At 42.9% G+C, this 25,658-nt stretch overlaps 1 protein-coding gene across 4 annotated transcripts in view; it reads left to right on the top strand.

Annotated features, from left to right (window-relative positions):
• fam193a (family with sequence similarity 193 member A) overlaps positions 1-22,470 on the top strand; it is a 240,300-nt gene extending 217,830 nt beyond the window's left edge. For 2 of the 4 annotated variants that reach the window (XM_073047938.1, XM_073047940.1), the window contains exons 19-22: positions 3,809-4,039; positions 5,674-6,526; positions 18,508-18,589; positions 21,477-22,470. In XM_073047938.1, the coding sequence (XP_072904039.1) occupies positions 3,809-4,039; positions 5,674-6,526; positions 18,508-18,589; positions 21,477-21,570 (1,260 nt within the window). In that variant the 3' untranslated portion in view covers positions 21,571-22,470. The remainder of the gene's footprint in view (positions 1-3,808; positions 4,040-5,673; positions 6,527-18,507; positions 18,590-21,476) is intronic. The other 2 variants (XM_073047939.1, XM_073047941.1) reach the window with 2 other exon arrangements.
• Positions 22,471-25,658: the final 3,188 nt, after the last annotated feature.

The following is a 25,658-nucleotide window of genomic DNA, read 5'->3' as shown; positions in this document are numbered from 1 at the left end:
TTCAAATCTCGAGACGAGGCACCCACGTTGTTACGTATCCCGTAACTGGATCACTTACCAGCAAAGATAGAGAGGTCCACTGAAGTCTGATGGTACCATTTTTAAACGTTTTTATTTATAAAGGGGCACAAAAGGAAGGTTAAGACAAACATTTTGATAACATACGTCGTCAATACCCAATCTAAAGCGCAGGTATAGTATTGATCAATCAGAAATAAGCTCTATAGTTGTCTAGGGGATAATATCTTGTCCATTTGGAAAATATAACAGTCATTCAAAAGTCGGCAGGCTTCAGCCTTTTGGGAACCGCTGAGTTTCCCGTGTTGGAGAGAGAGAGAGAGATTGGTGAGAAAAGGAACACTTACCCAGGTCCTTACGAAGCAAAGCCGTGGAATCAGGAGAGCAGGCTTTCCTGTTGTTAGTTAAAAGCGATTTTCCATGATTCCATCCACAGACTCCCGATTCGGAATCTAACGCACGTGGCTTCCTTCAAAATGACTTCCCGCTACGACGGGATCGCTATCGTGTCTCCTTGGTGCGTCTGGAGGGGTCCCCCCCCCCCCCCCCCCCAGACCCTCCTTTATACTTCCTCACGGGATCGCAGGTGTCAATCTCTCTCTCAACCAGCCCACTTTGCCCGAGGGCTTTACACGTGGTCTTCATGAGACAATAGTCAGGGTCGCTTTATTCTGCATCCCGGTGGAACGTGGTATTCAGCACGTCTCTTTCTCTCTCCCATTTCCTGTGTCTATTCAGCACGTCTCTCTCTCTCTCTTGGGTCATTGACCCCCCCCCCCGCACTAGGGCTCTTGTGATTCTCGCAAAGGAGGGGGCTGGTATCATAACACCCCTGACATCTCTACCTATTTCCAAGCACCTTAAAACTGTGCCCTCTCATGTTAGCCATGTCAGCCCTGGGAAAAAGTCTCCAAGTACCCACACGATCAATGCCTCTCAGCATCTTGTACACCTCTGTCAGGTCACCTCTCATCCTCCATCGCTCCAAGGAGGAAAAAGCCAAATTCACCTAACCTATTCTCATAAGGTATGCTGCCCAATCCAGGCAACACCCTTGTAAATCTCCTCTGCACCCTTTCTACAGTTTCCACATCTTTCATGTAGTGAGGTGACCAGAACTGAGCACAGTACTCCAAGTGGGGTCTGACCAGGGTCCTCAATAGCTGCAACATCACCTCTCGGCTCTTGAACTCAATCCCACGGTTGATGAAGGCCAATACACCGTATGCCTTCTTAACCACAGAGTCAACCTGCACAGCTGCTTTGAGTGTCCTATGGATCCCCAAGATCCCTCTGATCTTCCACATGACCAAGAGTCTTACTATTAATACTATATTCTGCAATCATATTCAGCCTACCAAAATGAACCACACAATATCACACCTCACACAATAGTCCTGACAAAGGGTCTCGGCCCAAAACGTCGACAGCGCTTCTCCTTATAGATGCTGCCTTGCCTGCTGTGTTCGACCAGCATTTTGTGTGTGTTGTTGTTTGAATTTCCTGCAGATTTCCTCGTGTTTGCCACCTCACACATATTTGGGTTGAACTCCATCTGCCACTTCTCAGCCCAGTCTTGCATCCTATTGATGTTCCACTATAACCTCTGACAGCCCTCCACACTATCCACAGCACCCACCAAACTTTGTGTCAGCAAATTTACTAACCCATCCCTCCACTTCCTCATCCAGGTAATTTATAAAAATCATGAAGAGAAGGTCCCAGAACAGATCCCTGAGGCATGCCATTGGTCTCTGACCTCCATGTAGAAAATGACATGTCTGCAACCACTCTTTGCCTTATGTGTGCAAGCCAGTTCTGGATCCACAGAGCAAGGTCCCCTTGGATCCCATTCCTCCTTACTTTCTCAATAAGCCTTGCATGGGGTACCTTATCAAATGCCTTGCTGAAATCCATACACACTACATCTACGGCTTTTCCTTCATCATTGTGTTTAGTCACATCCTCAAAAAATTCAATCAGGCTCATAAGGCACGACCTGCCTTTCACAAAGCAACGCTGACCATTCCTAATCATATTATGCCCCTCCAGATGTTCATAAATCCTGCCTCTCAGGATCTTCATCAATTTACCAAGCACTGAAGTAAGACTCACTGATCCATAATTTCCTGGGCTCTCTCTGCCCTCTTTCTTGAACAGGGGAACAACATCTGCAACCCTCCAGTCCTCCGGAACCTCTGCTGTCCCCATTAATTTATTTCCCTCCATAGGTACTGCCTGACCTGCTGAGTTCCTCCAGCTTTTCGTGTGTGTTGCTCAAGATTTCCAACATCTGCAGAATGTCTTGTGTTTATGAGACACTGAGGTAGACCTTTCAGGCCACATAGCCAGCATCCAATCTGGAGGAACATATTTTCTGTAACCTGTGTAAAACATAATAAAATATTTTCTCCCCTTCAGTTCCCTAGCCTCCTCGTCACTGCAGGAAATACAAAATAGCACATTGCTTTCTGTACATCAGAATCAAGTTTATTATCACCAGCATGTAAAGTGAAATTTGTTAACTTAGCAGCAGTTCAAAGCAATACAGTATCTAGCAGAGAGAGAGAAAAAAAGCATAACAACAAATAAACAAGTAAATCAATTACATATTGAATAGATTTTAAAATATGTGCAAAAACAGAAATACTGTATATTAAAAAAAGTTGAGATAGTGTCCAAAGCTTCAATGTCCATTTAGACGTTAAAGCTTCGGATGGCAGAGAGGAAGATGCTGTTCCTGAATCGCTGCGTGTCATCTGTACATTGGTTTGTGTTAGTGTATTTTTAGTATATTTCTTTATTTCAAAATTGTACTGTATTCATGGTAATATCCACAGAAGGAGAAACAGTGCATACCTTAAACACTAGAGATTGTTCAGATACTGGAAATCTTAAGCAACATACACAAAATGCTGGCGGAACTCAGCAAATCATTCCTGATGAAGGGTGTCAGCTTGAAATATTGACTGTCTATTCCCCTCCATAGATGCTGTCTGACTGCAGAGTTCCTCCAGCATTTTGCTTAGTGAAAAACTGACAGTCATGGTCATTGCATTGAGTAGTGTATACTTTATTTTAAGAGGCATCATTTCTGTCCCCTGGGGAGATGCAGTCTTGCATTGTTTGAAGAGCTTCACTACTTGACTCATCCTGAGGGAACAGACATGGTGGTCCTATCCCCACAGACCATTTGCACTGCTGCAGCAAGCTTCAGTGTGTCCCTCAGCACAAAAACCTGCAGCCTGGAGTATGCAATCCAGAACGTGAAGTATTGAGAGTCAGAATTCTGGATAGAGGGGCAGCACCTGAACTGAACATCAAACTCACCAGAGACATCCGAATAAAATCTTTGATATGCAGGATGATAATGCCTCACTTCCAAACCACCTTTTCTAACTGCCTTTGAATGACTGCCAAGCTTTGAATTTATTTGAAATGTGTCCCCTGTGCATGTAAATGAACAGGTGGCTGGAGTAATTTGCATAACATGGTCAGAGGCTGTTTTGTAGGCTTGTTTATTCTAAATCGAACTGCAAAATAACTATACCAATGCAAATAACAGAGTTAATGTTATAGTATGAGATTTATAACTTAATAGTGGTGTTCAAAGTGATGCGTGATCTGTAGTTCAGAGTGGTCCGTGACCTGCAGCATTGTGATGGTGGTCCGTGTCCTGTTGCTTCATGATCATCTAAGTTTGTGTCCTCTCTGGCTTTGCTGATTTATATTATGTTGCTTGGGAAGCAGCAGACATCTGCAATTAAACACTGTTACCCGTGTGTTTCAGCCACCTGCTGCCCCAACGAGTAGAAACTATGCAGAGATGCGGGAGAAGCTCCGTTTACGGCTCACAAAGCGGAAAGAGGAGCAGCCAAAGAAAGCAGATCCGATCCTTGAGAAAGAGCAGATAGTAGACCATAGAAAAGTAGAAGATCTATTACAGTTTATAAATAGCACAGAGTCAAAACCGGTCAGCAGCTCGAGGGCAGCGAAACGAGCACGACACAAGCAACGAAAGGTAAGGGGTTTCTCCATGTAATGGTTGGAAAACACACCCAGCAGTCATCTCCACTCTAATAGTTGGTCTTTTGATTCAGACCAGTGCTTCAAGTGTCCACACTCTAACTGTAAACAGTAACTCTGTTCATTGGCAAGGGAGTTATATCTATTATTCTGATGTCAATGCTTGAACCAGAGAACAGGAAATTACTGTTCAGCTCCATCCAGATTTTAAAGATTTCCCTGCAAGCTATCTGACGTAAATTTTTTTCTAGAGTTCCCCTGAGAATGTGGAGTGCTTGACATTTTTTTAATCCTTTTCAATTGGTATTTCTTATGGAGATACTGTCTTGAAATAAATTCCCACCTCTGAGAGACTAATCATAGAGTTCATTATCTTGTGGGATAATGAAAATAAGGTTTTGTTTTTCCCATCCTCCTCCTCTTTAAAGCTAGCAGTTATTTTTCCTTGTATCGTTTGGTGCTGTGCCCAAGTGAAGTAACTTGTATAATTCAATGTCATCAAACATTTTTATCCCCATATTATTCTCCTTTGTTCTGTTCCAGCTGCTGAGATTATTGACTGGAGCCTTTCTTCATTACGTTGTTCCCTTGGCTTTGAAGCATCCTGCCATGTCTGCTTGGAACTATTAATAATAAAGTGCATCTTTTTTAATGGAAGGGGAATCAAAATGACATTCCAAACCCCATTCTGTCGACATTTATCAATACTTTCTCCTCCAGATCCACCCAGTGTCAAAGTTAATGCCTTTGCTGCAATATGTTTATTATTCCCTGTTTTGTGATGCATTCTCACTCCTTTTCTTGGAGAATTCTGTTCATTTTTGGTCACCTCTTTAAGGGAAAGATGTGGGAACTTCAGAGAGGCTGCAGAGGAGACTTACCAAGATGCTTTTGGATTTATAGAGATATACAAGATGATGAGAGGCATAGATGGAGTGGGCAGGCAGCAACGTTTTCCCAGGGTGGAAATGGTAAATAACAGTAGTCTTTTGAGGTGATTGGAGGAAAGTACGGGGGTGGTGGGGGGGAATGTCAGTTACGTTTTTTTTCCAGAGTGGTGTGTGTATGGAACACCTGACAGCGATGGTGGTAGAGGCAGATACATTCGGGACTTTCTTTAAGAGACTCTGAGTTAAGCACATGGGTGATAGAAAAATGGAGAGTGATGAAGGAGGGAGGCGTTACATTGATATTCGAGTAGGCTAAAAGGCCAGCACAAGATTGTGGGCTGAAGGCCCTCTACTATACTGTTCCATGTTCTACCTACCTCAACAAGCCTGTAACCTGGCATGAGGCATGGGGAAGAGCATTTGCAGGTGGGAGTCTCTTTATGTATATAGCAGTTATTTTTACATTGTGTTTTATAGGACTGCTTTTATCTTTTTTGTTTATTGTGTTTTTTAAAATCTGGAACAACAATCGTTTCATTCTTCTTTACACTCGTCTACTGCAGAATGACAATAAACAATCTTGAATTTTGGGCAAAAGCATGGCCTTATTTTCCCACCCAGAGTTGTGGGCCCCAGTTTGTGATTGGTGTTGAGTGTGGGGAAAAATTAAAGATCTGAAGGGTCACCTAGGTGAGTGACCCAACTCTGGCTCAATAAACTGACTGCAGTTTTCCTCCAGCAGGAAGAGAAGGCGCGCCTTGAGGCCGAGGCCCGTGAGAGGGAGCAGCTACAGCTGCTGGAGGAGCAGAGGCAGCGGGAGGAGGAAGAGGAGCGGCTAAAACAGGAGCTGCAACGCCTCCAGGAACTTCAGCAAATCCGGTCGGCCAAGAAAAAGAAAAAAGAAAGGACTAAAGAGTCCCAAAAGGGCGAATGTTTTCTGCAAAACGCACGGCTAAAGGAAGCCGCTGTGGATCTGGTGAACGATAGTGGTAAATGCCAGCACCAAGACCCCATAGCGAAACCCAACAACCCTCCACCTGAGCAGGCAGACAGTAAGGAAGAGCAGAAGGCAGAGCCGGATCCCAGTGCACTGCAGCTGATGCCAACAAATGGAAAAGACCCTCGAGTGCCCCAAGCCCCACCTCAACGGGAGACAAAGACCAAGCAGCCGGATGTCAGCATCAGCCCAGAACCCACACTCGTACACAATGAAGTGAATGGCAAGCAGAAGTTAAAACTGCCGGCAGTCAAACCAAGTACTGAGCGGCAGCCGAAACCGGCCGAGGGCCTAAGACCCTGCGAAGTCCACCAGAAAACCTTGGCCAAGTGCCAGCCTGAGCCGGGGGCACCCAAACCAAAGCTGCCTGAGTGCCAAATGCTGCCAGAGCTGAGAAAGGAGGAGAAGAAAGGGGTGAACGGCAATGGGAGGAAACTCAACCATGTGAAGGAAGACCGCATGCTAGCAGTGAGCGAGCCTGTACCTTCCCCTGATCAGCAGCAGCTGAACAAGGGTACTGCAGAATCACCACAGCCCAAAGGCAAGGCCAAGAAAAACAAAAAGAAGAAGGGTGACAAGCTAAACAACTCCATTGGTAAGGTTCACCAGTTTTCCACCCACTTAATCATAGTCAGAAAGTACTGCAACACAGCAACAGTCCTTTCAGTCCACCAGTCTGTGCTGAATTGTTATTCTGCCTTGTCCTGTTCCAAACTTCTCTTAAATGTTGCAATCAAACTACATCCACCACTTCTGCTGGCAGCTCGTTCCACACTCTCATCACTCTCTGAGTGAAGAAGTTCCCTTTAAATATTTCACTCTTCACCCTTAACATATGACCTCTATTTCTTGTCTCACCTGATCTCAATGGAAAGACTGCTTGCATTTTCCCATCTATACTAATAATTTTGTATCTTTCTGTCAAATCTCCTCTTTTTCTCCTAGGTTCCAGGGAATATTTTTCTAACCTATTCAACCTTCCATATAATGATTCTTGAGCATCAGTTCACCCCACAGCTAAAGTAACTAGTCATACACTGCGAATTTCCATTAATCCAGTATGCTTGGGGCTTTGGTGGCCAGCTGGTTTACCTGAATGTTGGATGTTATTTCAATTAATATTCCAGCTTTCTTTTGATTCACTATTATCAGACATTAAAAGTTGGTATGAATTTTTTGGTCAGCTCAGTAGAGTTTAAAGTTAGGAATGGAAACTGGATGCCAAGTTTTGAGGGAGTTGGGGCCCAGTGAATCTCAAGTGACTGGGAGTGGTACCTGGTGACCGTTGAGAGGGTGATGAAGCCTGTGACTCTTGAAGGGCCAAGGCTGACATGCCTGGTGATTCTCCTGGGACCAAGGGAGATGGGGCCCAGGGATCCCCATGGGGTAGAGGAAGACTGGGTCCTCTGAATCTTAAGGGACTAAAGGGGATATAGTTTTGATGTCGAGCCATTAGCATTTCCAAAAAATTGGATAACAGGTTATTGTTTTGCTATGTAGTGTTTGAAACAGTATTTTTGACCATTCATTATTTATTCTCATCCATCATTGTAATTGAATGGTGTGATACCAAGTTATAAATTTACAAGCTTGGAAAGACTGCAGCAGTTCCCCGTTCATGATCCTGAAGTAATACGGTGAAACTCTTCCCTCTGACCATTTGACAGAGAAACAGCCAGCTGCACCCTATCCTCCATCCAGTTTTTTTTAAAGTGGGGAATTGCTTGCAAAATAATATATTACTGATTGAGGAATCATTCTTAAACTCTGCAAGTTAGGCAGCAGCTGTGCTTCTGGTGTTCACTGTTAAATTCTTCACAAAGGTCAGAATACTTGCTGAGTATTTCAAGTCAGTTTTTTTTAATTTCAGAGTTTCAGTACCCTAGCTGTTTTGCTTTTGCTTCCTTTAATTCTCTGCTCGGTAATTTATGTATTTTCCAGTTCTAGCATTTTGTATTTAGATGGACATCAGAGGTGGAATTGAGGATTGGGAGTATGAAACCCTATATAACGTAATATTAACAAAATTCCTTTACACCATACAATTCTTAACATCCTCAAATGCATTCTTTGTAACACTAAAATGTGAAGGACACTTAAAAGGCTGCAGCATTTCAAGGTAACCTGAATGGCATCTTCTCAGGACAAATTGGATAGTGAAAGTTATACTCCTGCCTGCAAGTTCCAGTATTTCAGAATCCCCCCTGGTATTCTGCAGGCTGCCTCAGTCAGATGAGCAATTCTCCTCTACTTTTCAATTCTCTATGTAAAGCGTTTGCTGATTTGTGTGGTCAGCACAGAAACAGGCCCTTCGGTGAAGCTCATCCTTGTCAGTCGAGGTCCTTCCTTGAGCTAATCCCATTTGTCTGTGTTTGGGCCATATCCCTTTAAAACTTTGCTGTCCATGTACCTGTCCAAGAGTCTTTTAAATATTTGTACTTGCCTTGATCACTTCCACTGGCAGCTCCTTCTACATACCCATCACCCTCAGGTTCCCTTTAAGTCTTTCCCCTCAGCCTGAGCTCATCCCCTCTGGTTTTATCGGCATTTTGCATTTCACAGAAACAGACTTTGAGATTCAGATTTATTCATCAAACATCAAAACATAGAGTGAAACATGTCATTTGTGTTAACAACCAACATGCCCAAAGTTATCCTGGAGGTAGCCTTCAAGTATCATTACACATTCCAGTGCCAACATAGCATGCCCACAATGCAAAACAACACAAGCAGCAGCAGCAACAATAGCGAATAGTAAATACATCCCATTCTCTCTCACACACACGCACAGACACAGACAGGCGTGTATGCACACGCACACACAAATGCACACAATCCCTCTTCTCTCTCCGCTACCCCCACTCCCCCACCCCCGCCTCCACCTGTGGGCCTCCAGTCCTTTGGCCCCAGACTTGCAGACATTGGTCATCTAATCTCCAATCCCTGGCCTAGATTTACAGACATTTGGCTTCTCGCCTCTGATCTAGTCAACTCGGCCTATAGCTTAATCCATTGCATATCCAGCTGTAATAATTTTTAATAGGGATTTGTGTTCATCAGTCTAGATTGATTTCTCCAACACCAGCTAATGCAGCATTGGAGCTTGTTGGTACCTACTTGCTAAATCAAGTAATGTCCATTTTCCATTTATTCATGGGTTGCCAGTGTTATGTCATCCATTTACTAAGGAGACATCTGAGCCTTGGTGATATGAATGTATCTGACATCATATAGGCTATACCAGGGCAATGGCATTGAGAATCTAATAGTTCAACATAAGACCAAAATGTACAGAAGCAGAATTAGGCCATTTGGCCCATCAAGTCTGCTCCACCATTTCATCATGGCTGATCCAATTTTCCTCTCCACCCTAATCTCCTGCCTTCTCCCCATATGCCCTTGTGCCCTGACCAATCAAGAATTTATCAACCTCTGCCTTAAATATCCATAACGACTTGGCCTCCACAGCTGCCTGTAGCAATGAATTCCACAGATTCACCAATGTCTGGCTAAAGTTATTTTTCCCTGAATTCTAGTGAATATAAGCCCAGAGCCATCAAATACTCTTCATATCACAAGCTATTTAATCCTGGAATCATTTTCTCCTTTGAACCCTCTCCAGTTTCAGCATATCTTTTCTAAGATACTCCAAGAGAGGCCTCACCAGTACTTTATACAGTATCAACAGTATATCTCTGCTTTTATCTTCTTGTTCTCTTGAAATGACTGCTGATATTGCATTTGCCTTCTTTATCACAGGCTGAACCTGCAAATTAGCTTTTAGGGAACCCTGCACAAGTCCTATGTGCCTCAGATTTTTGTATTTTCTCTCCGTTTAAAAAAAAAGTCAGCCCTTTCATTTCTTCTACCAAAGTGCATGACCATACACTTCCCAACACTGTATTCCATCTGCCACTTCTTTGCTCATTCTCCTAATCTGTGAAAGTCCTCTGTGGCCTCTTACTTCCTCAAACTACCTGCCACTCCACCTGTCTTTATATCGTCTGCAAACTTTGCAACTAAGCTATCAATTCCATCATCCAAATCATTGGCGTATGACGTAAAATTGGACCTAACGCAGACTCCTATGGAGCACCATTAGTCACCGGCAGCCAACCAGAAAAGGCTCCCTTTATTCCCACCCTTTGCCTCCTGCCATTCAACGACTGCTTTACCCGTGCTAGAATCTTTCCTGCAATACCATGGGCTCGTATTTTGTGAAACAGCCTCATGTGGTACCTTGTAAAGGCCTTCTGAAAATCCAAGTATACAACATCAGCCAATCTCCCTTTGTCTATCCTGCTTGTTATTTCTTCAAAGAATTTTTACAGATTTGTCAAGTAAGATTTTCCCTTGTGCTGATTATGGCCGATTTTATTATGTGCCTCCAAGTACCTCAAAACCACACCATTAACAATCAATTCCAACATCTTCCCAACCACTGAGGTCAGACTAACTGGCCTAGAATTTCCTTTCTTGAAGAGTGGAGTGACATTTGCAGTTTTCCTTTTTTCTGGAATCATTCCAGAATCTAGTGATTCTTGATTATTAATGCTTTCACAGTCTCTTCAGCCACCTCTTTCAGAACTCCAGGGTGTACACTATCTGGTCCAGCTCACTTACCAGCCTTCAGAACTTTCTCTCGAGTTATGGTAACTTCACACACTTCATGAACCCTGACACCTGGAACTTCCACCATACTGCTAGTATTTCCTACAGTGAAGACTGATGCAAAATATTTATTCACTTCGTCTGCCATTTTCTTGTCCCATTACTATCTCTCCAGTATTGTTTTCCAGTGGTCTGATATTCACTCTCACTTCTCTTACACTTTATTGTATCTGAAGAAACTTTCGGTATCCTCCTTAATATTTTACAACTCCTCCCTAGGAGTGTCAGACACACTGAACCAATAGGCTGGTCCTGGACTTATTTCCACTGGGCATGATTAACTTATTATTTAATTATTTATGGTTTTATATTGCTATATTTCTTCACTATTCTTAGTTGGTGCGGCAGTAACGAAACCCAATTTCCCTCGGGATCAATAAAGTATGTCTGTCTGTCTGTCTGTAATATTATTGGCTAGTTTACTTTTGTATTCCATCTTTAGCTTAATGCCTTCTGTTGGTATTTAAATGCTTCCCAATTCTCTAACTTGCCACTAATCTTTGCTCTTTTATAAGACCATAGGACACAGGAGCAGAATTAGGTCATCTGGCCCATCGAGTCTGCTCTGCCATTCAATCATGGCCGATCCTTTTTTTTCTCTCCTCCTCAACCCTAGTTCCTGGTCTTCTCCCTGTAACCTTTGATGCCGTGTCCAAACAAGAAACTATCAATCTCGAATGCTAACATTGGCATTGGTCTTCCTCACCACCGACTCAACCTGCAAGTTTAACCTTCAGGGTGTTCTGCACAAGGACTCCAAGCCCCTCTGCATCTCACATTCCTGGATTTTCTCCCTGTTTAGAAAATAGTCTGCACATTTATTTCTACTACCAAAGTGCATGACCATGCATTCTCCAACATTGTATTTTATTTGCCACTTTCTTACCCATTCTCCTAATCTGTGTAAGCCCTTATGCATCCTGCTTATTTCCTCAACATTACCTGACCCTCCACCAGTCTTTGTATGCCCTCTCTTTTGCTTTTATGCTGGCTTTGACTTCCCTTGTTAGCCAAAGTTGTTTCATCTTGTCTTTAGAATACTTCTTCCTCTTTAGGATGTATCTATCCTGTGCCTTCTGAATTGCTTCCAGAAATTCCACACATTACTGGTCTGCTGTCATCCCTGCCAGTGTTCGTTTCCAGTCAATTCTTGTCAGTTCCTCTCTTATGCCTGTGTAATTCCCTTCACTGCACTGTAATACGATCAAATTATGATCATTCACCCTAAGGGTTCCTTTACCTTAAGCTGTCTGGTCAATTCCTGTTGATTGCACAACACCCACCCACAATGGCCACACACTTCAATTCCACAGACCACTCCCACTCTGACATGTCTGTCCATGGCCGCCTCTACCGTCAAGATGAGGCCACACACAGGTCGATGGAGCAATACCTTATCTCCTGCCTAGGTAGCCTCCTTCCTGCCGGCATGAACATCCAACTCACTGACCTCCGTTGATACCCCTGCCCCCCACCCTTACCCCCATCCCTATCTATTATTTTAGTCTGCTTCTCTTTCTCTCTCTTTTTCCCCCTAACTATAATCTCTCCCCCCAGCCCTATCTTTCTTTCTCTTTTATTTCCCATAATTCTCCACCTTCCCCCTAGCCCATTTCCCTCCAGCCTATCACTTCCCAGCTCTCTACTTTATGCCTCCCCCCACTTCTTATACCCACTTGACCATCCCATGTTACTTCACTCCTGATGAAGGGTTTCGGCCCGAAACGTCGTTATTACCTCCTCCCATAGATGCTGTCTGGTCTGCTGAGTTCTGCCAGCATTTCGTGTTTTTTAAATTTTTTTCCAGCATCTGCAGATTCATTCGGGTTACCCAATCCAGAATAGCTGTTCCCCTCGTGGGCTCAACCACGAGCTGATCTAAAAACCCACCTTGTAGAAATTACCCCTCTTGGAATCCCACACCAACCTGATTTATCCAAACTACCTGCATATTGAAACCCCCCATGACTATTGTAACATTGCCCTCTGGCATACATTTTATACCTCCCATTGTAACACTTTCTACTGTTGGGAGTCTGGAAATAACTCCCATCACGGTCTTTTTACCCTTGCAGTTCCTTAGCTCTACACATGACAACTCAACACCTTCTGGCCATATTTCACCTTTTTAATGATTTTTTATTATCAGCAGTCATGCCACCCCTCTGCTTTCATGCCTGGCCCCTCAATACAATATGCATCCTTGGATATTAAGCTCCCAGCTATAATCTTTCAGCCATGATTCAGTGATGCCTACATCATATTGCAACAACATCATCTGTAACTTTGCTGCAGGTTCATTAACCTTACTCCATATGCTGCATGCATTCAAATACACACCTTCAGTCCTGTATTCACCCTTTTCAATCTTGTCTGCCTTTTACATTCTGTTGAATGCAGTTTTGTCCTAAAATCAGCCTCTCCTTGCTAGGAGTCTCACTACACATAGTTTCTGTTTATAAACCAATTACTTTCAGCACTGTCACTCTGTCCCATTCCCCACCTGAACTCCAGGATATTGGTCCTCCTCAGGTTCAGGTGTAACCTGTCCCTGTTTTACAGGTCATACTTTTCCCAGAAGAGATCACAGTGATTCATAAATCTGAGCCCCCGCTCCCTGCACCAGATCCTCGGCCATGCATTCACCTGCCAACTCGTCCTATTCTTACCCTCACTGGCATGTGGCATAGGCAGCAATCCAAAGATTACTACCCTGGAGGTTCTGTTTCTCAGCTTTCTACCTAGCTCCCTAAAATTCCTCTTCAAGACCCCCTCACCTTGTCTACCCGTATCATTGGTGCTAGTATATACCAAGACTTCTGGCTGCTCACCCTCGCCCTTGAGAATGCCGTGGACCTGATCCTGGCACCAGGGAGGCAACATACCATCTGGATGTGTCTATCGCACCCACAGAACCTCATCTCTATCCCTCTAACTAAGCAATCTCCAATCAGTCCTCTTCACCTTTCTGCTCTTTTGAGCCATGGCACCAAACTCAGTGCCAGAGACATGGCCACTGTGGCGCCCTCCGGTAGGTCATCTGCTCAATAGAATCTTAAGTTGTATATTTATTATTGGGGGGAACAGCCACAGGTGCACTCTGCACTGGCTGTGCATTTTCTCTCCTCCTGATAGTCATCCAGTTACCTGTCTCCGGCAACCTAGAGGTAACTGCCTTTCTGTAGCTCCTGTCTATCACCTCCTCATTCTCCTGTGTGAGTCGAAGGTCATTGAGCTGCATCTCCAGTTCCTTAATGTTTTCTCAGGAGCTGCAACTGGGTGCACCTGGTGCAGATGTGATTACCTGGGAAACTGGACGTGTCTCAGACTTCCCACATGCCACTCAGTACAAAACACTGTCCTGGAACCATTCTCATGAAACTATCATACCCTAATAGATGAGGAATGAGCAAATAAGTGCAGGGAGACAGTTACTTACAAGATAATTTACTTCACCAAGCCTGTTGAGCCAAAGCCACTTGACAGATTGGTTGGAATTTTTTGGCCTTTTCCCTTGCTAATTTGTCATTCCTCAACTCAGAGAAACTTCCACGAAACTTTGCCTTTAAATCTCGATTGCCATCCTGATTAAAAAGCTGTTCTTTTTGCACACCACTGATGTGGATTATCCAAGTCAAATGTATTTTTAAATTTAGACCATGGACCATAAGACACAGGAGCAGAATTGTGCCATTTGGCCCATCGAGTCTGCTCTGCCATTCAATCATGGCTGATACTCTCCCCCCCCCCCCCCCCCCCCCACACTCCTTGAGCCCATTCCCTAGCCTTCTCCCTGTAACCTGTGATGCTGTGTACAATCAATAATTTATCAAGCTCTGCCTTAAATGCACAGCTGCCTGTGGTAATAAATTCCACAAGTTCACCACCCTCTGACATAAAAAATTACTCTGCATCTCCATTTTAAATACGGAGAAATTTTTTATGCCAGAGGGTGGTGAACTTGTGGAATTTAAATGCGTCACTCTATCCTGAGGCTGTGCCACCTTGTCCTTGACTCCCCCACCATGGGAAACATCCTTTCCACATCTACCATGTCCAGGCCTTTCAACTTCCGAAAGATTTCATTGAGATCCCCACCCCACCCCGTCATCCTTCTAAATTGCAGTGTGTAAAGACCCAGAAGTATCAGAAGTTCCTCATATGATGACCTTTTCATTCTCGGAATCATCTTTGTGAACCTCCTCTGAACCCTGTCCAAAGCCAGCACATCTTAGATGAGGAGCCCAAAACTGTTCACAATACTCAAGGTGAGGCCTCACCAGTAACTCATAAACAGCCTCAGCATCACATCCCTGCTGTTGTATTCTAGACCCCTTGAAATGAATGTTAACACGGCATTTGCCCTCCTCACCACCAACTTTACCTGCAAGTTAATCTTTAGGGTATTCTGTGCAAGGGATCCCAAGTCCCCTGCATCTCAGATTTTTGGATTTTCTCCCCGTTCAGAAAATAGTCTGCACATCTATTTCTCTACCAAAGTGAGAAGTCCAACATTGTATTTAATTTGCCACTTTCTTGCCTAGTCTCCTAATCTGTCTAAGTCCTTCTGCATCCTACCTGTTTCCTCAACACTTCCTGCTCCTTCACCAATCTTCGTATCATCTGCAAACTTGGCAACAAAGCCATCTATTCCGTCATCATTGATATACAGCATAAAAAGAAGCGGTCCCAACACCAACTCCTGTGGAACTCCACTTGTCACTGCCACACAACCTGAAAAGTGTCTTTTTATACCCATTTGCTGCCTCCTACCAATCAGCCAATGGTTTAACCATGCCAGTAACTTCCCCCATGGGCTTTTAACTTGGTAAGCAGCCTCATGTGTGGTAACTTTTCAGAGGCCTTCTGAAAGCCCAAATATACAACATCCACTGCATCCCCTTTGTTTATCCTACTTGTAATCTCCTCAAAGAATTCCAGCAGGTTTGTCAGGCAAGATTTTCCCTTAAGGAAACCACGCTGACTTTGTCCTATCTTGTCCTGTGTCACCAAGTACTCCATAAACTCATCCTTAACAGTTGATTCCAACATCTTCCCAACCACTGAGGACAGGCGAACTGGTCTGTAATTTCCTTTCTGCTGCCTTCCTCCTTTCTTAAAGAGCGGAGTGACATTTGCAATTTTCCAGTCCTCTGGCTCCATGCCAGAGTCCAATGAGTTTTGAAAGATTATACTTTCTCTACTGCTACCTCTTTCAGAACCCTGCAGTACAGTTCATCTGATCAGGGTTACTTATGTATCCTCGGGTCTTGCAGCTTTTTTTTCCACCACTGCCTTGTAATAGTAACTGTACTCACTTCTCTTCCCTCACACCCTTCAACATCTTGCCCACTGCTAGTCTTTTCCACAGTGAACGCTGAAGCAAAATACTCATTTAGTTCATCTGTTATCTCCTTGTTCCCCGTTACTATTTCTCTGCCCTCATTTTCTAGCGGTCCTATATCGTCATGTCTGTTTTAGTTTGCTTTCATATTTCATCTTTTCCCTCCTAATGACTCTTTAACAAACAGAAGAAAATCTGCAGATGCTTGAAATCCAGAGCAGCACACACAAAATGCTGGAGGAATTCAGCAGGGTCAGGCAGTATCTATGGAAGAGAGTACAGTCGATATTTCAGGCTGAGTCCTGCCAAAGGGTCTCAGCCCCAAACCAGCATTTTGTTGGTGTTATTAATGACTTTTAGTTGTTCTCTGTAGATTTTTAAAAGCTTTCAAGTCCCCTGTCTTCCCACTAATTTAAGTTCTCCATTTGGTATACTAGGAATCAAATCAGTGTCTGTGATTCAATGATCTTGGACTATAACTGCTAATCCAATAATTATCCATGGAGCTTACCCGAAGTGTTGTATTTTTTAATTTAAATTCTCCTTTCACCATAATGGACTCAAATCAGTGTCTGTGGATCACCGTAACTGTTGGTCCAATAATTCAGCCACAGAGTATACCATTCTGCATCTGTTTTACTTATGTTCCGTATGGCCTGCCACTGAAACTGAAATGTGGAAATGCAGTATTTAAAACCCCACCACTCTTGTGCTTCCCTGAAGGGTTGATACCATGACAATCATTGCAGTTGGATCTGGATTCATTTAGAATCAACTCTTGGGGAAGGATTAGACTTTTATACTGTTCTTGCTTCCTGCCCTCATCCCACAATATCTCTTTCTAATCCTTGCATTAACTGGTAACTGAAACCCACAGTCTAAAGATGACTTAATGTTTTGGAGCACGTTTGTCAAGCTGCAGTCAGTTTCACCACAAGAGGGAGCATTGAGACCAGTTGATGAAAATTGCTGAGCTTGTTAACTTCTGAAAACTATTTAGAATCGATCAGGTTTATTATCACTGACATGTTGTGAAATTTGTTGCTCTGCAGCAGCTGTACAATGCATACATACAGTATAGTATAAATTACAATAAAAAGTGTATATGTGTGTATTCTTCTTACAGAATGTTTGTATTAAAGATTAATACAAAAGTGTTCATGAACCATTCAGAAATCTGATGGCGGAGGTGTTCCTAAAACATTGAGTGTTGTCTCCAGGCTCCTGTACCTCCTCTCATGGTAGTAATGAGAAGAAGGCATGTTCTAAGTGAGAGTACTGCCTAGGCGCCCTGGAAGTATCTAAGTATCTTCTTCCCCTCTGCCATCCGACTCCTAAATTGTCTTTGAAGCTTTGGACACTGCTTCACTTTTTTTAATATACAGTATTTCTGTTTTTGCACATTTTAAAAATAATCTATTCAATATATGTAATTGATTTACTTGTTTATAATGTTTTATTTTATTATATTTTCTCTCTCTCTCTCTCTCTCTCTCTCTCTTGCTCTCTGCTAGATTATGTATTGCATTGAACTGCTGCTGCTAAGTTAACAAATTTCACATGACATGCGGGTGATAATAATTCTGATTCTGAAGTGGCTGGTGTCCCTAATAATGGATGCCTCCTTTTTGAGGCATTACCTTTTGAACATGTCTTTGATGGTGGGGAGGCTGGTGCCCATGATGGAGCTGGCTCAGTCTACAATGCCCGGAAGCTTTTTCCAATATAGTGCATTGGCTCCTCCATACCAGAGAGTGATGCAACCAGTACCACCTTAAAGACTCCAGCCAATTATTTTGAAAGCAAAAGCTGTAATTTAAAGACATCAAAGTGGTAATGTCACTCCTGTGATAACAAGTTTTGCAAGAACCTAGAAGCTGAAACCAAACCCATTCCACCACTTTATTTAAAGTAATGGTTTATCTGCACCCTCTCATCTTTAATTATCTGACTTGCACAGTTATTGACCTTGATCTGGAATACTTTAGTTGACATAATAGCTTTTGGAAACTGGCATTTCAACCCCCATCCCCGCTCTGCACCAAGTGGCAAATGTGTTTGAAGTACCAATAAAAAGTAAATGACTGACGATTGATAAAACAAGATTTACAATCTGATTTAACTGCAGTGTTTCTTCAGTGATTTCAATGCATTTGCCAAATTGGTGTGCTGAACAATAGCAACACAGAATTTATTCTTCAACTTCCCACCCTGGGGTTCAGCTGGAGAGAAGAAAAAATTTTGTCCTTCCTGTTTTGTGGAAGCGATATCTGTCTGCCAGTAATGTGTGCCAAGTCAGAGCAACATGAAAATTATTTGATAAGAAATAAGTGGTGAAACTAACGTTTGTGGGTGTTGCATGGTTTTTGTTGGTTTATTGAAGAAGAATTGAGACCATGAAATCCCTGCAGTACTGGGAACTTTGGAAATCAACGTTCCAAAGTCACCCGTTATTCACTGCATTTTGCTCTAGTCTCAAGTTTTAATTATAGTGTCATAAAATGTGTGCTGAAATGGCTCTCAAACATGTCAGTCATTGTATGTTGTTTCTAACACAATAGATGATGTATTCCTACCTAAAGACATCGATTTGGACAGTGTGGAAATGGATGAAACCGAGAGAGAAGTAGAATACTTTAAGAGGTAACACAAAACCTATTGGCTTGTTATCCAGCACCACTGACATTGCTGTGTGGGGCTGGGTGTGTTGTAATGTTTAGCTTTTTACTTGAAGGGGAATCTTCTCCCAGTAGAGATTCAAGGGGATGGATGCCTTTTTTTTAAATTGTAAAATTAATGTCACGAATATGGGTATTGAATAATTTAACCACATTGTGTCTTCTCTCTTAAATCAGTCTCACTTATCCATTGTCCATTACAGCTTGATGGTAAACAAGCATGTTGTAGCGAGGTCATAGAGTTGTAGGAAACTTTAACACTTAAACTGCAGCAAGCTTCAGGCACCTTGGCACCCACTTACACCAATCACATTTAATTCTCCCACAAACACGAGATCCTGTAGATGTTGAAATTCTTGAGCGGTTTGCACAACGCTATTACAGCTTGGGTTGTTCAGAGTTCGACTCCGGCATCCTCTGTAAGGAGTCGCTGTATGTCCTCCCTTGGAGTGCTTGGGTTTTTTCCAGGTGCTTTGGTTTCCTCTCGCAGTTAATTGGCCTTTGTAAATTGTCCTGCGATTTGGTTAGGTTTAAGTGGAGGTTGTTGGGATTGCATGCTCTAAGGGCCAGAAATAAAATGCTGGAGAAACCGCTGGAGTTAGGCAGCATCTATGGAGGGGAATAAACTGTCAATGTTTTGGGTTGAAACCCTCCATACTGCACTAATCTGAGTTTTCTGGTTCTCTTTTACGATTCTTACCCGCAGCCTCCCACCCATCCCATCACCGAGTGTTGTTCCCTCCCAACCTGTCTCCCTCTGCTCATCTTTCCCTTATCTGGTTCCACTAATCATCTACCTTACTTATCAGATTCCAGTCTCTGCAACCTCTTATCTCTTTCCAACCTGCGTCTCTACTTCTACATCTCTTTGCCCCACTTGATTCCATCTGCCCCTTTTTCTCCTTGCCCATCTCTACTTATCTCCCACCAACTGCTGCCTCCCACCCACCCACTCTACCTCCATTTCCACATCACACCTCTCCTCACCTTGTCCACCTATTACTTGCCAACCTCTTTAGTCTGGCTCCCTCCCCTCTCTGCTCTGTGTCCTAAAGCAAGTTCTTGCTGAGTTTCTGCAACTGTTTGTTTTCTTCCTCCAGATTTTAGCACCTATTGTCTCGTCTTCACCTTAACTCTCCCATCCCACTTCTGACGAAAGCATCACATAAAATGCATTGGTAAAACTTTGTGTTTTTTTTAAAATCACAATCAAATATTATAGTTACCTTTTGTGTTCTGGTTATGTAGCTGAAGGAAATCTGCCAGACCTTGAGACAGGCAGTGCATTCTCACTCCTCATCCTCCCACAACTTGATTTGCAATACACTTGCCAGTGATAAAGTTGAAGATTTTTTCCCCCCCATCATATAGTGTGGAAAATGTGTTTCAAGTTGTTTGTTATCTGATTTCAAAACCTATTGTTAGGACAATGTGTATTGCATTCTGCTTATAACTCAATAATCTGCTATATCTATTTGGTGCAGCATTTTGTAATGTTAATTCCGCATTATTAATGTTAATAAACGGAATTTATCCATTTAAGTAGCAGGGTTAATTGGAAAGTAAGCTCTCATAAGCTACCATCCTTCAGGTGTCTTTGCAGTGTAGTTGCATCTTTAAACCCAATACTTGCTTGCGTCTCTAACAGCCTCTGACAACTAGGTTCAACTCTTGGCCTTCAAGTGTGGCTTAGGTACTAGGCTCGGAGAAACTGTTTCTACTGACAAGAGAAGGGGCACTTGCATTATCAGCCAGAATTTGTAAACCATTTGAATTGGTTAATTGATTTTAGTTCAGGCTGGACCAGCTGCCTCATATCATTTGTTCCTCATTCCTCTGTATATGACAGAATATAAATAAGTAAATAGTACTTCTGTAATGTCACATTATACAAAGCTCATTTGTGTGTGAATCTCTTCATTAATTTGTCATGTGCAGTGTTTTTCAGACGAGGTTTATTATCTCTGACATGTCGTGAAATTTGTTGTTTGGCAGCAGTACAACGCAATACATTTTTAATTCCTAAAAGTTACAATAACAAATACTAAAAAATAAAAAAGTAGTGCAAAAAGAGAACAAAATACAAAAATTTTAAACACAAGATTCTGTATATACTGGGTTCTGATCAAGGGTCTGGGCCTAAAATGTTGACTGTTTCTTTCCTTTCTGTCGATGGCTACCTGACCTGCTGAGTTCCTCGAGCATTTTATGTTTAACACAAGATTCTTGTACAAAACAATGCTAAAAGAGTGCTGCTAAGGGTGGGTGAGATTGACAAAAGAATGGATTATGAAAATTTCATGGTGGGGTGGGGGGGGGAGAGCGCAGTGAGTCGACTTGTTTCTTGATACAGATCACTCTTCATTAATGCCCTTAAACTATTGTGTTTATAACATGGAGAGTGATTAGTAAACCTGTTTTCTGGCTTGACTGAAACATATTAGCTAAGTGTATAGCCCAAAGTTGTTGAGGCTGAACATAGACGAGCTTTCAAATGGCTGACTGATTCACAATCAGCTCTGCTTTTGTCTTGGTTTTAATTAACTTTCTGTGGACATGTGTATTTGTCTAACTTCCAATTTTCAGGTGATTGGAAGAAAGTATGGTGGGCAATGTGAGAGGTAGGTTTTATACAGAGTGGTAGGTGTGGAATATGCTGTCAAGGGGTGGTGGTAGAAGCAGATTCATTAGGGACATTTAAGAATCTCTTGGAGATAGGCACATGGACGAAAGGAAAATGGAGGGCTATGTGAGAGAGAAGGGTTAGTTTGACCCTTTCTGACACAACTTCATGGGCTGAAAGACCTCATTGTTCTATGCTCCGTTTACCAGATTCTCTCTTTTCCTGCCAGGTTCTGCTTGGATTCAGCCCGACAAAACAGACAGAGGCTCTCCATCAACTGGTCCAACTTCAGTTTGAAGAAAACCACTTATGCTGCTCACTAATCGGATGGCAAGTTTCCCCGAAGGAACCAACGTTTCGCTCCTCTGAATATTCTCACTTGGATACACAGTACTCTGCTGCGCTGAGAGCTAACCAGGTGGTGGACCCTGGAACTGCCTTGCCTTCCCATCCCCCACCACCACTGCCTGTCCCTACCATCACCATCTCCCCCACTGCTGTGTGAGATTCTGCACTGGGATAGGGTGCAGAGCACCTTGGTCCTTCTGACTTTGTTGCAGTGTATGGAGAGAGAGTTGGCCAGCTGTTGATCCACTTTCTCCATACCTGTTTTTTTTTTTTTCCCGTTTGCTTGTGTGTTTGTAGTCTGTGAGTGGAACTTGCTCGACGGTATCCGCAACCTGCCCGGGTTGATGCTCAAACAGCGCCTCTGCTTCTCACGGCCCCATGGTTCTGCTCGGGTGAAGATCAATCTGTTTGGTCTTTCCTTCGCATCAACCCCGCTGTAACATTTTATTCACATCTTGCATTCAGCACTGTACATACAGTCCGACTACTGACAAGGGAATGGACAGCATCAGTTTTTACTCTTCCTTGCTCCAGCGTTCCCCTCAGATGAGAAGGTTTGAATGAAGACACTGCTCATACTGAACTGGGCAGTGGGAAACCCAGTCGCCTCCAGTACTCCTTCACAAACTCACTGTTTGAAGTGTACAAGGTTACGCTATATTGTGTTTGATTTCTGACTTGTAGCCAGCTTGTGTAAGAATACTTGCAGAATGAATTCAAAAGAACAATGCTCACACTATCGACCTGTTATAGAGTGTATAATTGTATTAACACTGAAGCCTGAACTGGCTACTTTTTTTAACATATTGTTAAGTAATATTAAAAAAAATCATGTCTTTCTTTTTGAAAGATGGAATACAGTAGTATGGCAGAAATGTGAATGTCTGGTTTGCCTTTTTCTCAGAAGTCCACATGCCTTTTAGGGTCTTGTGTTTCTTAACGCACAGGAGGAAGATTGATGAGAGGGTGTGGGTAATAAGTTAGTAAAATTTATGGAACAACACACAAAATGCTAGAATAACTCAGCAGGTCAGACAGCATCTATGGAAAAGAATAAAGTTAGAAACATAGAAAATAGGTGTGGGAGTAGGCCCTTCGGCCCTTCGAGCCTGCACTGCCATTCAGTATGATCATGGCTGATCATCCAACTCAGAACCCTGTACCTGCTTTCTCTCCATACCCCCCGATCCCTTTAGCCACAAGGGCCATATCTAACTTCCTCTTAAATATAGCCAATGAACCGGCCTCAACTGTTTCCTGTGACAGAGAATTCCACAGATTCACCACTCTCTGTGTGAAGAAGTTTTTCCTCATCTCGGTCCTAAAAGGCTTCCCCTTTATCCTTAAACTGTGACCCCTTGTTCTGGACTTCCCCAACATCAGAAACAATCTTCCTGCATCTAGCCTGTCCAATCCCTTTAGAATTTTATACGTTTCAATAAGATCTCCCCTCAATCTTCTAAATTCCAGTGAGTATAAGCCTCGTCGATCCAGTCTTTCTTCATATGAAAGTCCTGCCATCCCAGGAATCAATCTGGTGAACCTTCTCTGTACTCCCTCTATGGCAAGAATGTCTTTCCTTGGATTAGGGGACCAAAACTGCACACAATATTCTAGGTGCGGTCTCACCAAGGCCTTGTACAACTGCAGTAGAACCTCCCTGCTCCTGTACTCAAATCCTTTTGTTATGAATGCCAACATACCATTTGCCTTTTTCACCGCCTGCTGTAACTGCATGCCTACCTTCAATGACTGGTGTACAATGACACCCAGGTCTCGTTGCATCTCCCCTTTTCCTAATCGGCCACCATTCAGATAATAATCTGTTTTCCTGTTCTTGCAACCAAAGTGGATAACCTCACATTTATCCACATTAAATTGCATCTGCCATGAATTTACCCACTCACCTAACCTATCCAAGTCACCCTGCATCCTCTTAGCATCCTCCTCACAGCTAACACCGCCGCTCAGCTTCATGTCATCCGCAAACTTGGAGATGCTGCATTTAATTCCCTCGTCTAAATCATTAATTTCAAGCCAAAATCATGGCTCTTGCACTATGTCTACCTGCCGGTAAAGAACACTTGCTCTGTAACTGTTAACACTATTTTCTGCATCCTGAAGAAGGGTCTCTGCCTGAAATGTCGACTCTTTATTCCTTTCCATTGATGCTGCCTGACCTGCTCAGTTCCTCCAGCATTTTGCATATATTACTCTGGATTTCCAGCATTTGCAGAAATCTCTTGTATTTAAAATTTGGAGAGCTTTGTAGAAGCAGAGAGATTTGAGCATTGAGTTTCATAAACCTTATAAGGTGGAGCTCCAAGTTGATAAAAGGTGAGCAGCTTCAGAATGTCTGAAGTACCTTGGAGCTGTGAAGTGTTTGGCATCTGAAATGTGTAGAATTAACTTGTTTGCAAGTTGCATCATGTTTCCACAAACAGCACTGTTGGCATGATGTGAAGAGTCTTGCCTCAAACCATCAGCTCTTTATTTCTCTTCATAGATGCTGCCTGACTTGCCGAGTTCCTCCAGCAGTTTGTGTCTGTTATTGTGTTCATGTTGACATAATTATATTTTTGCAATCAGTGTTGGACCATTTTTATCCCCTAACCAACATGAGAAAAGTACTTTAAATCAATTCAAATCAAGGTTATGGATGTTTTACAAAACTCCTTGCCTTATTTCAACAACTCCAAGAAATTTGCCTCGGACAGTATCATAGTCTCCCAGCAGCATGGCTGCCTGGACTTGGTGCTCAAGCCTATGGATTTGGGCTTACTCTCACAAAGTTCAGCTGCACAGCAAGACACCAATTCAAAATGTAGGAGCATATTGATTCGGAATTTAATAAAAAGGAGATGTGGGTAATAAATCAAAGTTAATGCTTAAAAATATCATTCAGTTGACGAATCCAGAATATAAAGAGTTTTTGATGTTCTCTGGAAGGACATCAAGGCCATGAAGAGTCCAGAAGATGGTCAATAAATTCAGCAGACAGGAAGCTTGCTCTTTAAAACAGTTGCTGAATCTCAATGGACAGAAAAGAGGAAGTTTAGGGACTGTGGGAAAAGCAGAACCAATGTTAGTTGTTAAATTTGGGAAGTAGATCATTATTTGGCAGAAGTATCAAAAGTGGACAATACCAGGTAAAAAGTATGTAAGTAGAGTTGATGCAGGCTGAATGTTCTCCTCGACTTAAGTGTGAGGATCAGGGCACCATTCTGATACCCAGTCTAAAGCCAACCACATTCTGTCCTTTTATCACTTTCTGATGGCCAGTCTAAAACTGACTGCCCTTTCATTTATCTTATGGCCAGCAGAAGTGGTAGTTTTAAACATTGAAGAGAAATCTGGATAGATAAATAGATGGAAGGGGTATGGAGGGCCTTGGTCTGGGTGCAGGTCAATTGGAGGAGGCAGATGAGTAATTCAGCATGAACTAGATGGGCCCAAGGGCCTGTTTCTGTGCTGTAGTGTTCAATGACTCTATCATCACATTTTATGTCCAGGCAAGCTTGTACATTCACTGCAGACTGCTGAACCAAGCCATTCCTCTTGTTTTGTGGACTGTTTTGGCAGCCATGCTTTCTTGTGTTTCAAAAGGCTTGGATTAATTTCCAGCCAGTCACAACTCGATGGCACCCAGCTTGGAACCTGATGGCAACCTGGCACATGGTTGAAATAGATTATGAAGAGCTGGAGTCTCAGTGATATTCTTCAGGTTGCAACCTGCCAGCCTCAAAATTACCCACTGATTCCCCTTGTGTTTTTGTGACCTAATCTCCAATCTATACCTGTGTATTACTCCCAGTCCCCTGGAGTTTATTAGCTTCTTATGAGGTCACCTTCTGAGGTGGCACTGTAAAATAGCAGTTAGTGTAATGCTATTACAGTGCAAGTGACCTGGTTCAATTCCCACCTCTCCAAAGATTTTTTTCTTTACTTTCTCCCTGTGGCCTTGTGTGTATCTTCTGGGTGCTCCGGTTTCCTCCCTCATCCCACAGACGTACAGGTTAGTAGGTTAATTGATCATATGGCTGTAATTAGGTAACACGGGCTT

The sequence above is a fragment of the Hemitrygon akajei genome, chromosome 6 (assembly GCF_048418815.1).
Source record: "Hemitrygon akajei chromosome 6, sHemAka1.3, whole genome shotgun sequence".
Lineage (NCBI taxonomy): Eukaryota > Metazoa > Chordata > Chondrichthyes > Myliobatiformes > Dasyatidae > Hemitrygon > Hemitrygon akajei.
This window is presented reverse-complemented; position numbering and strand designations above follow the sequence as displayed.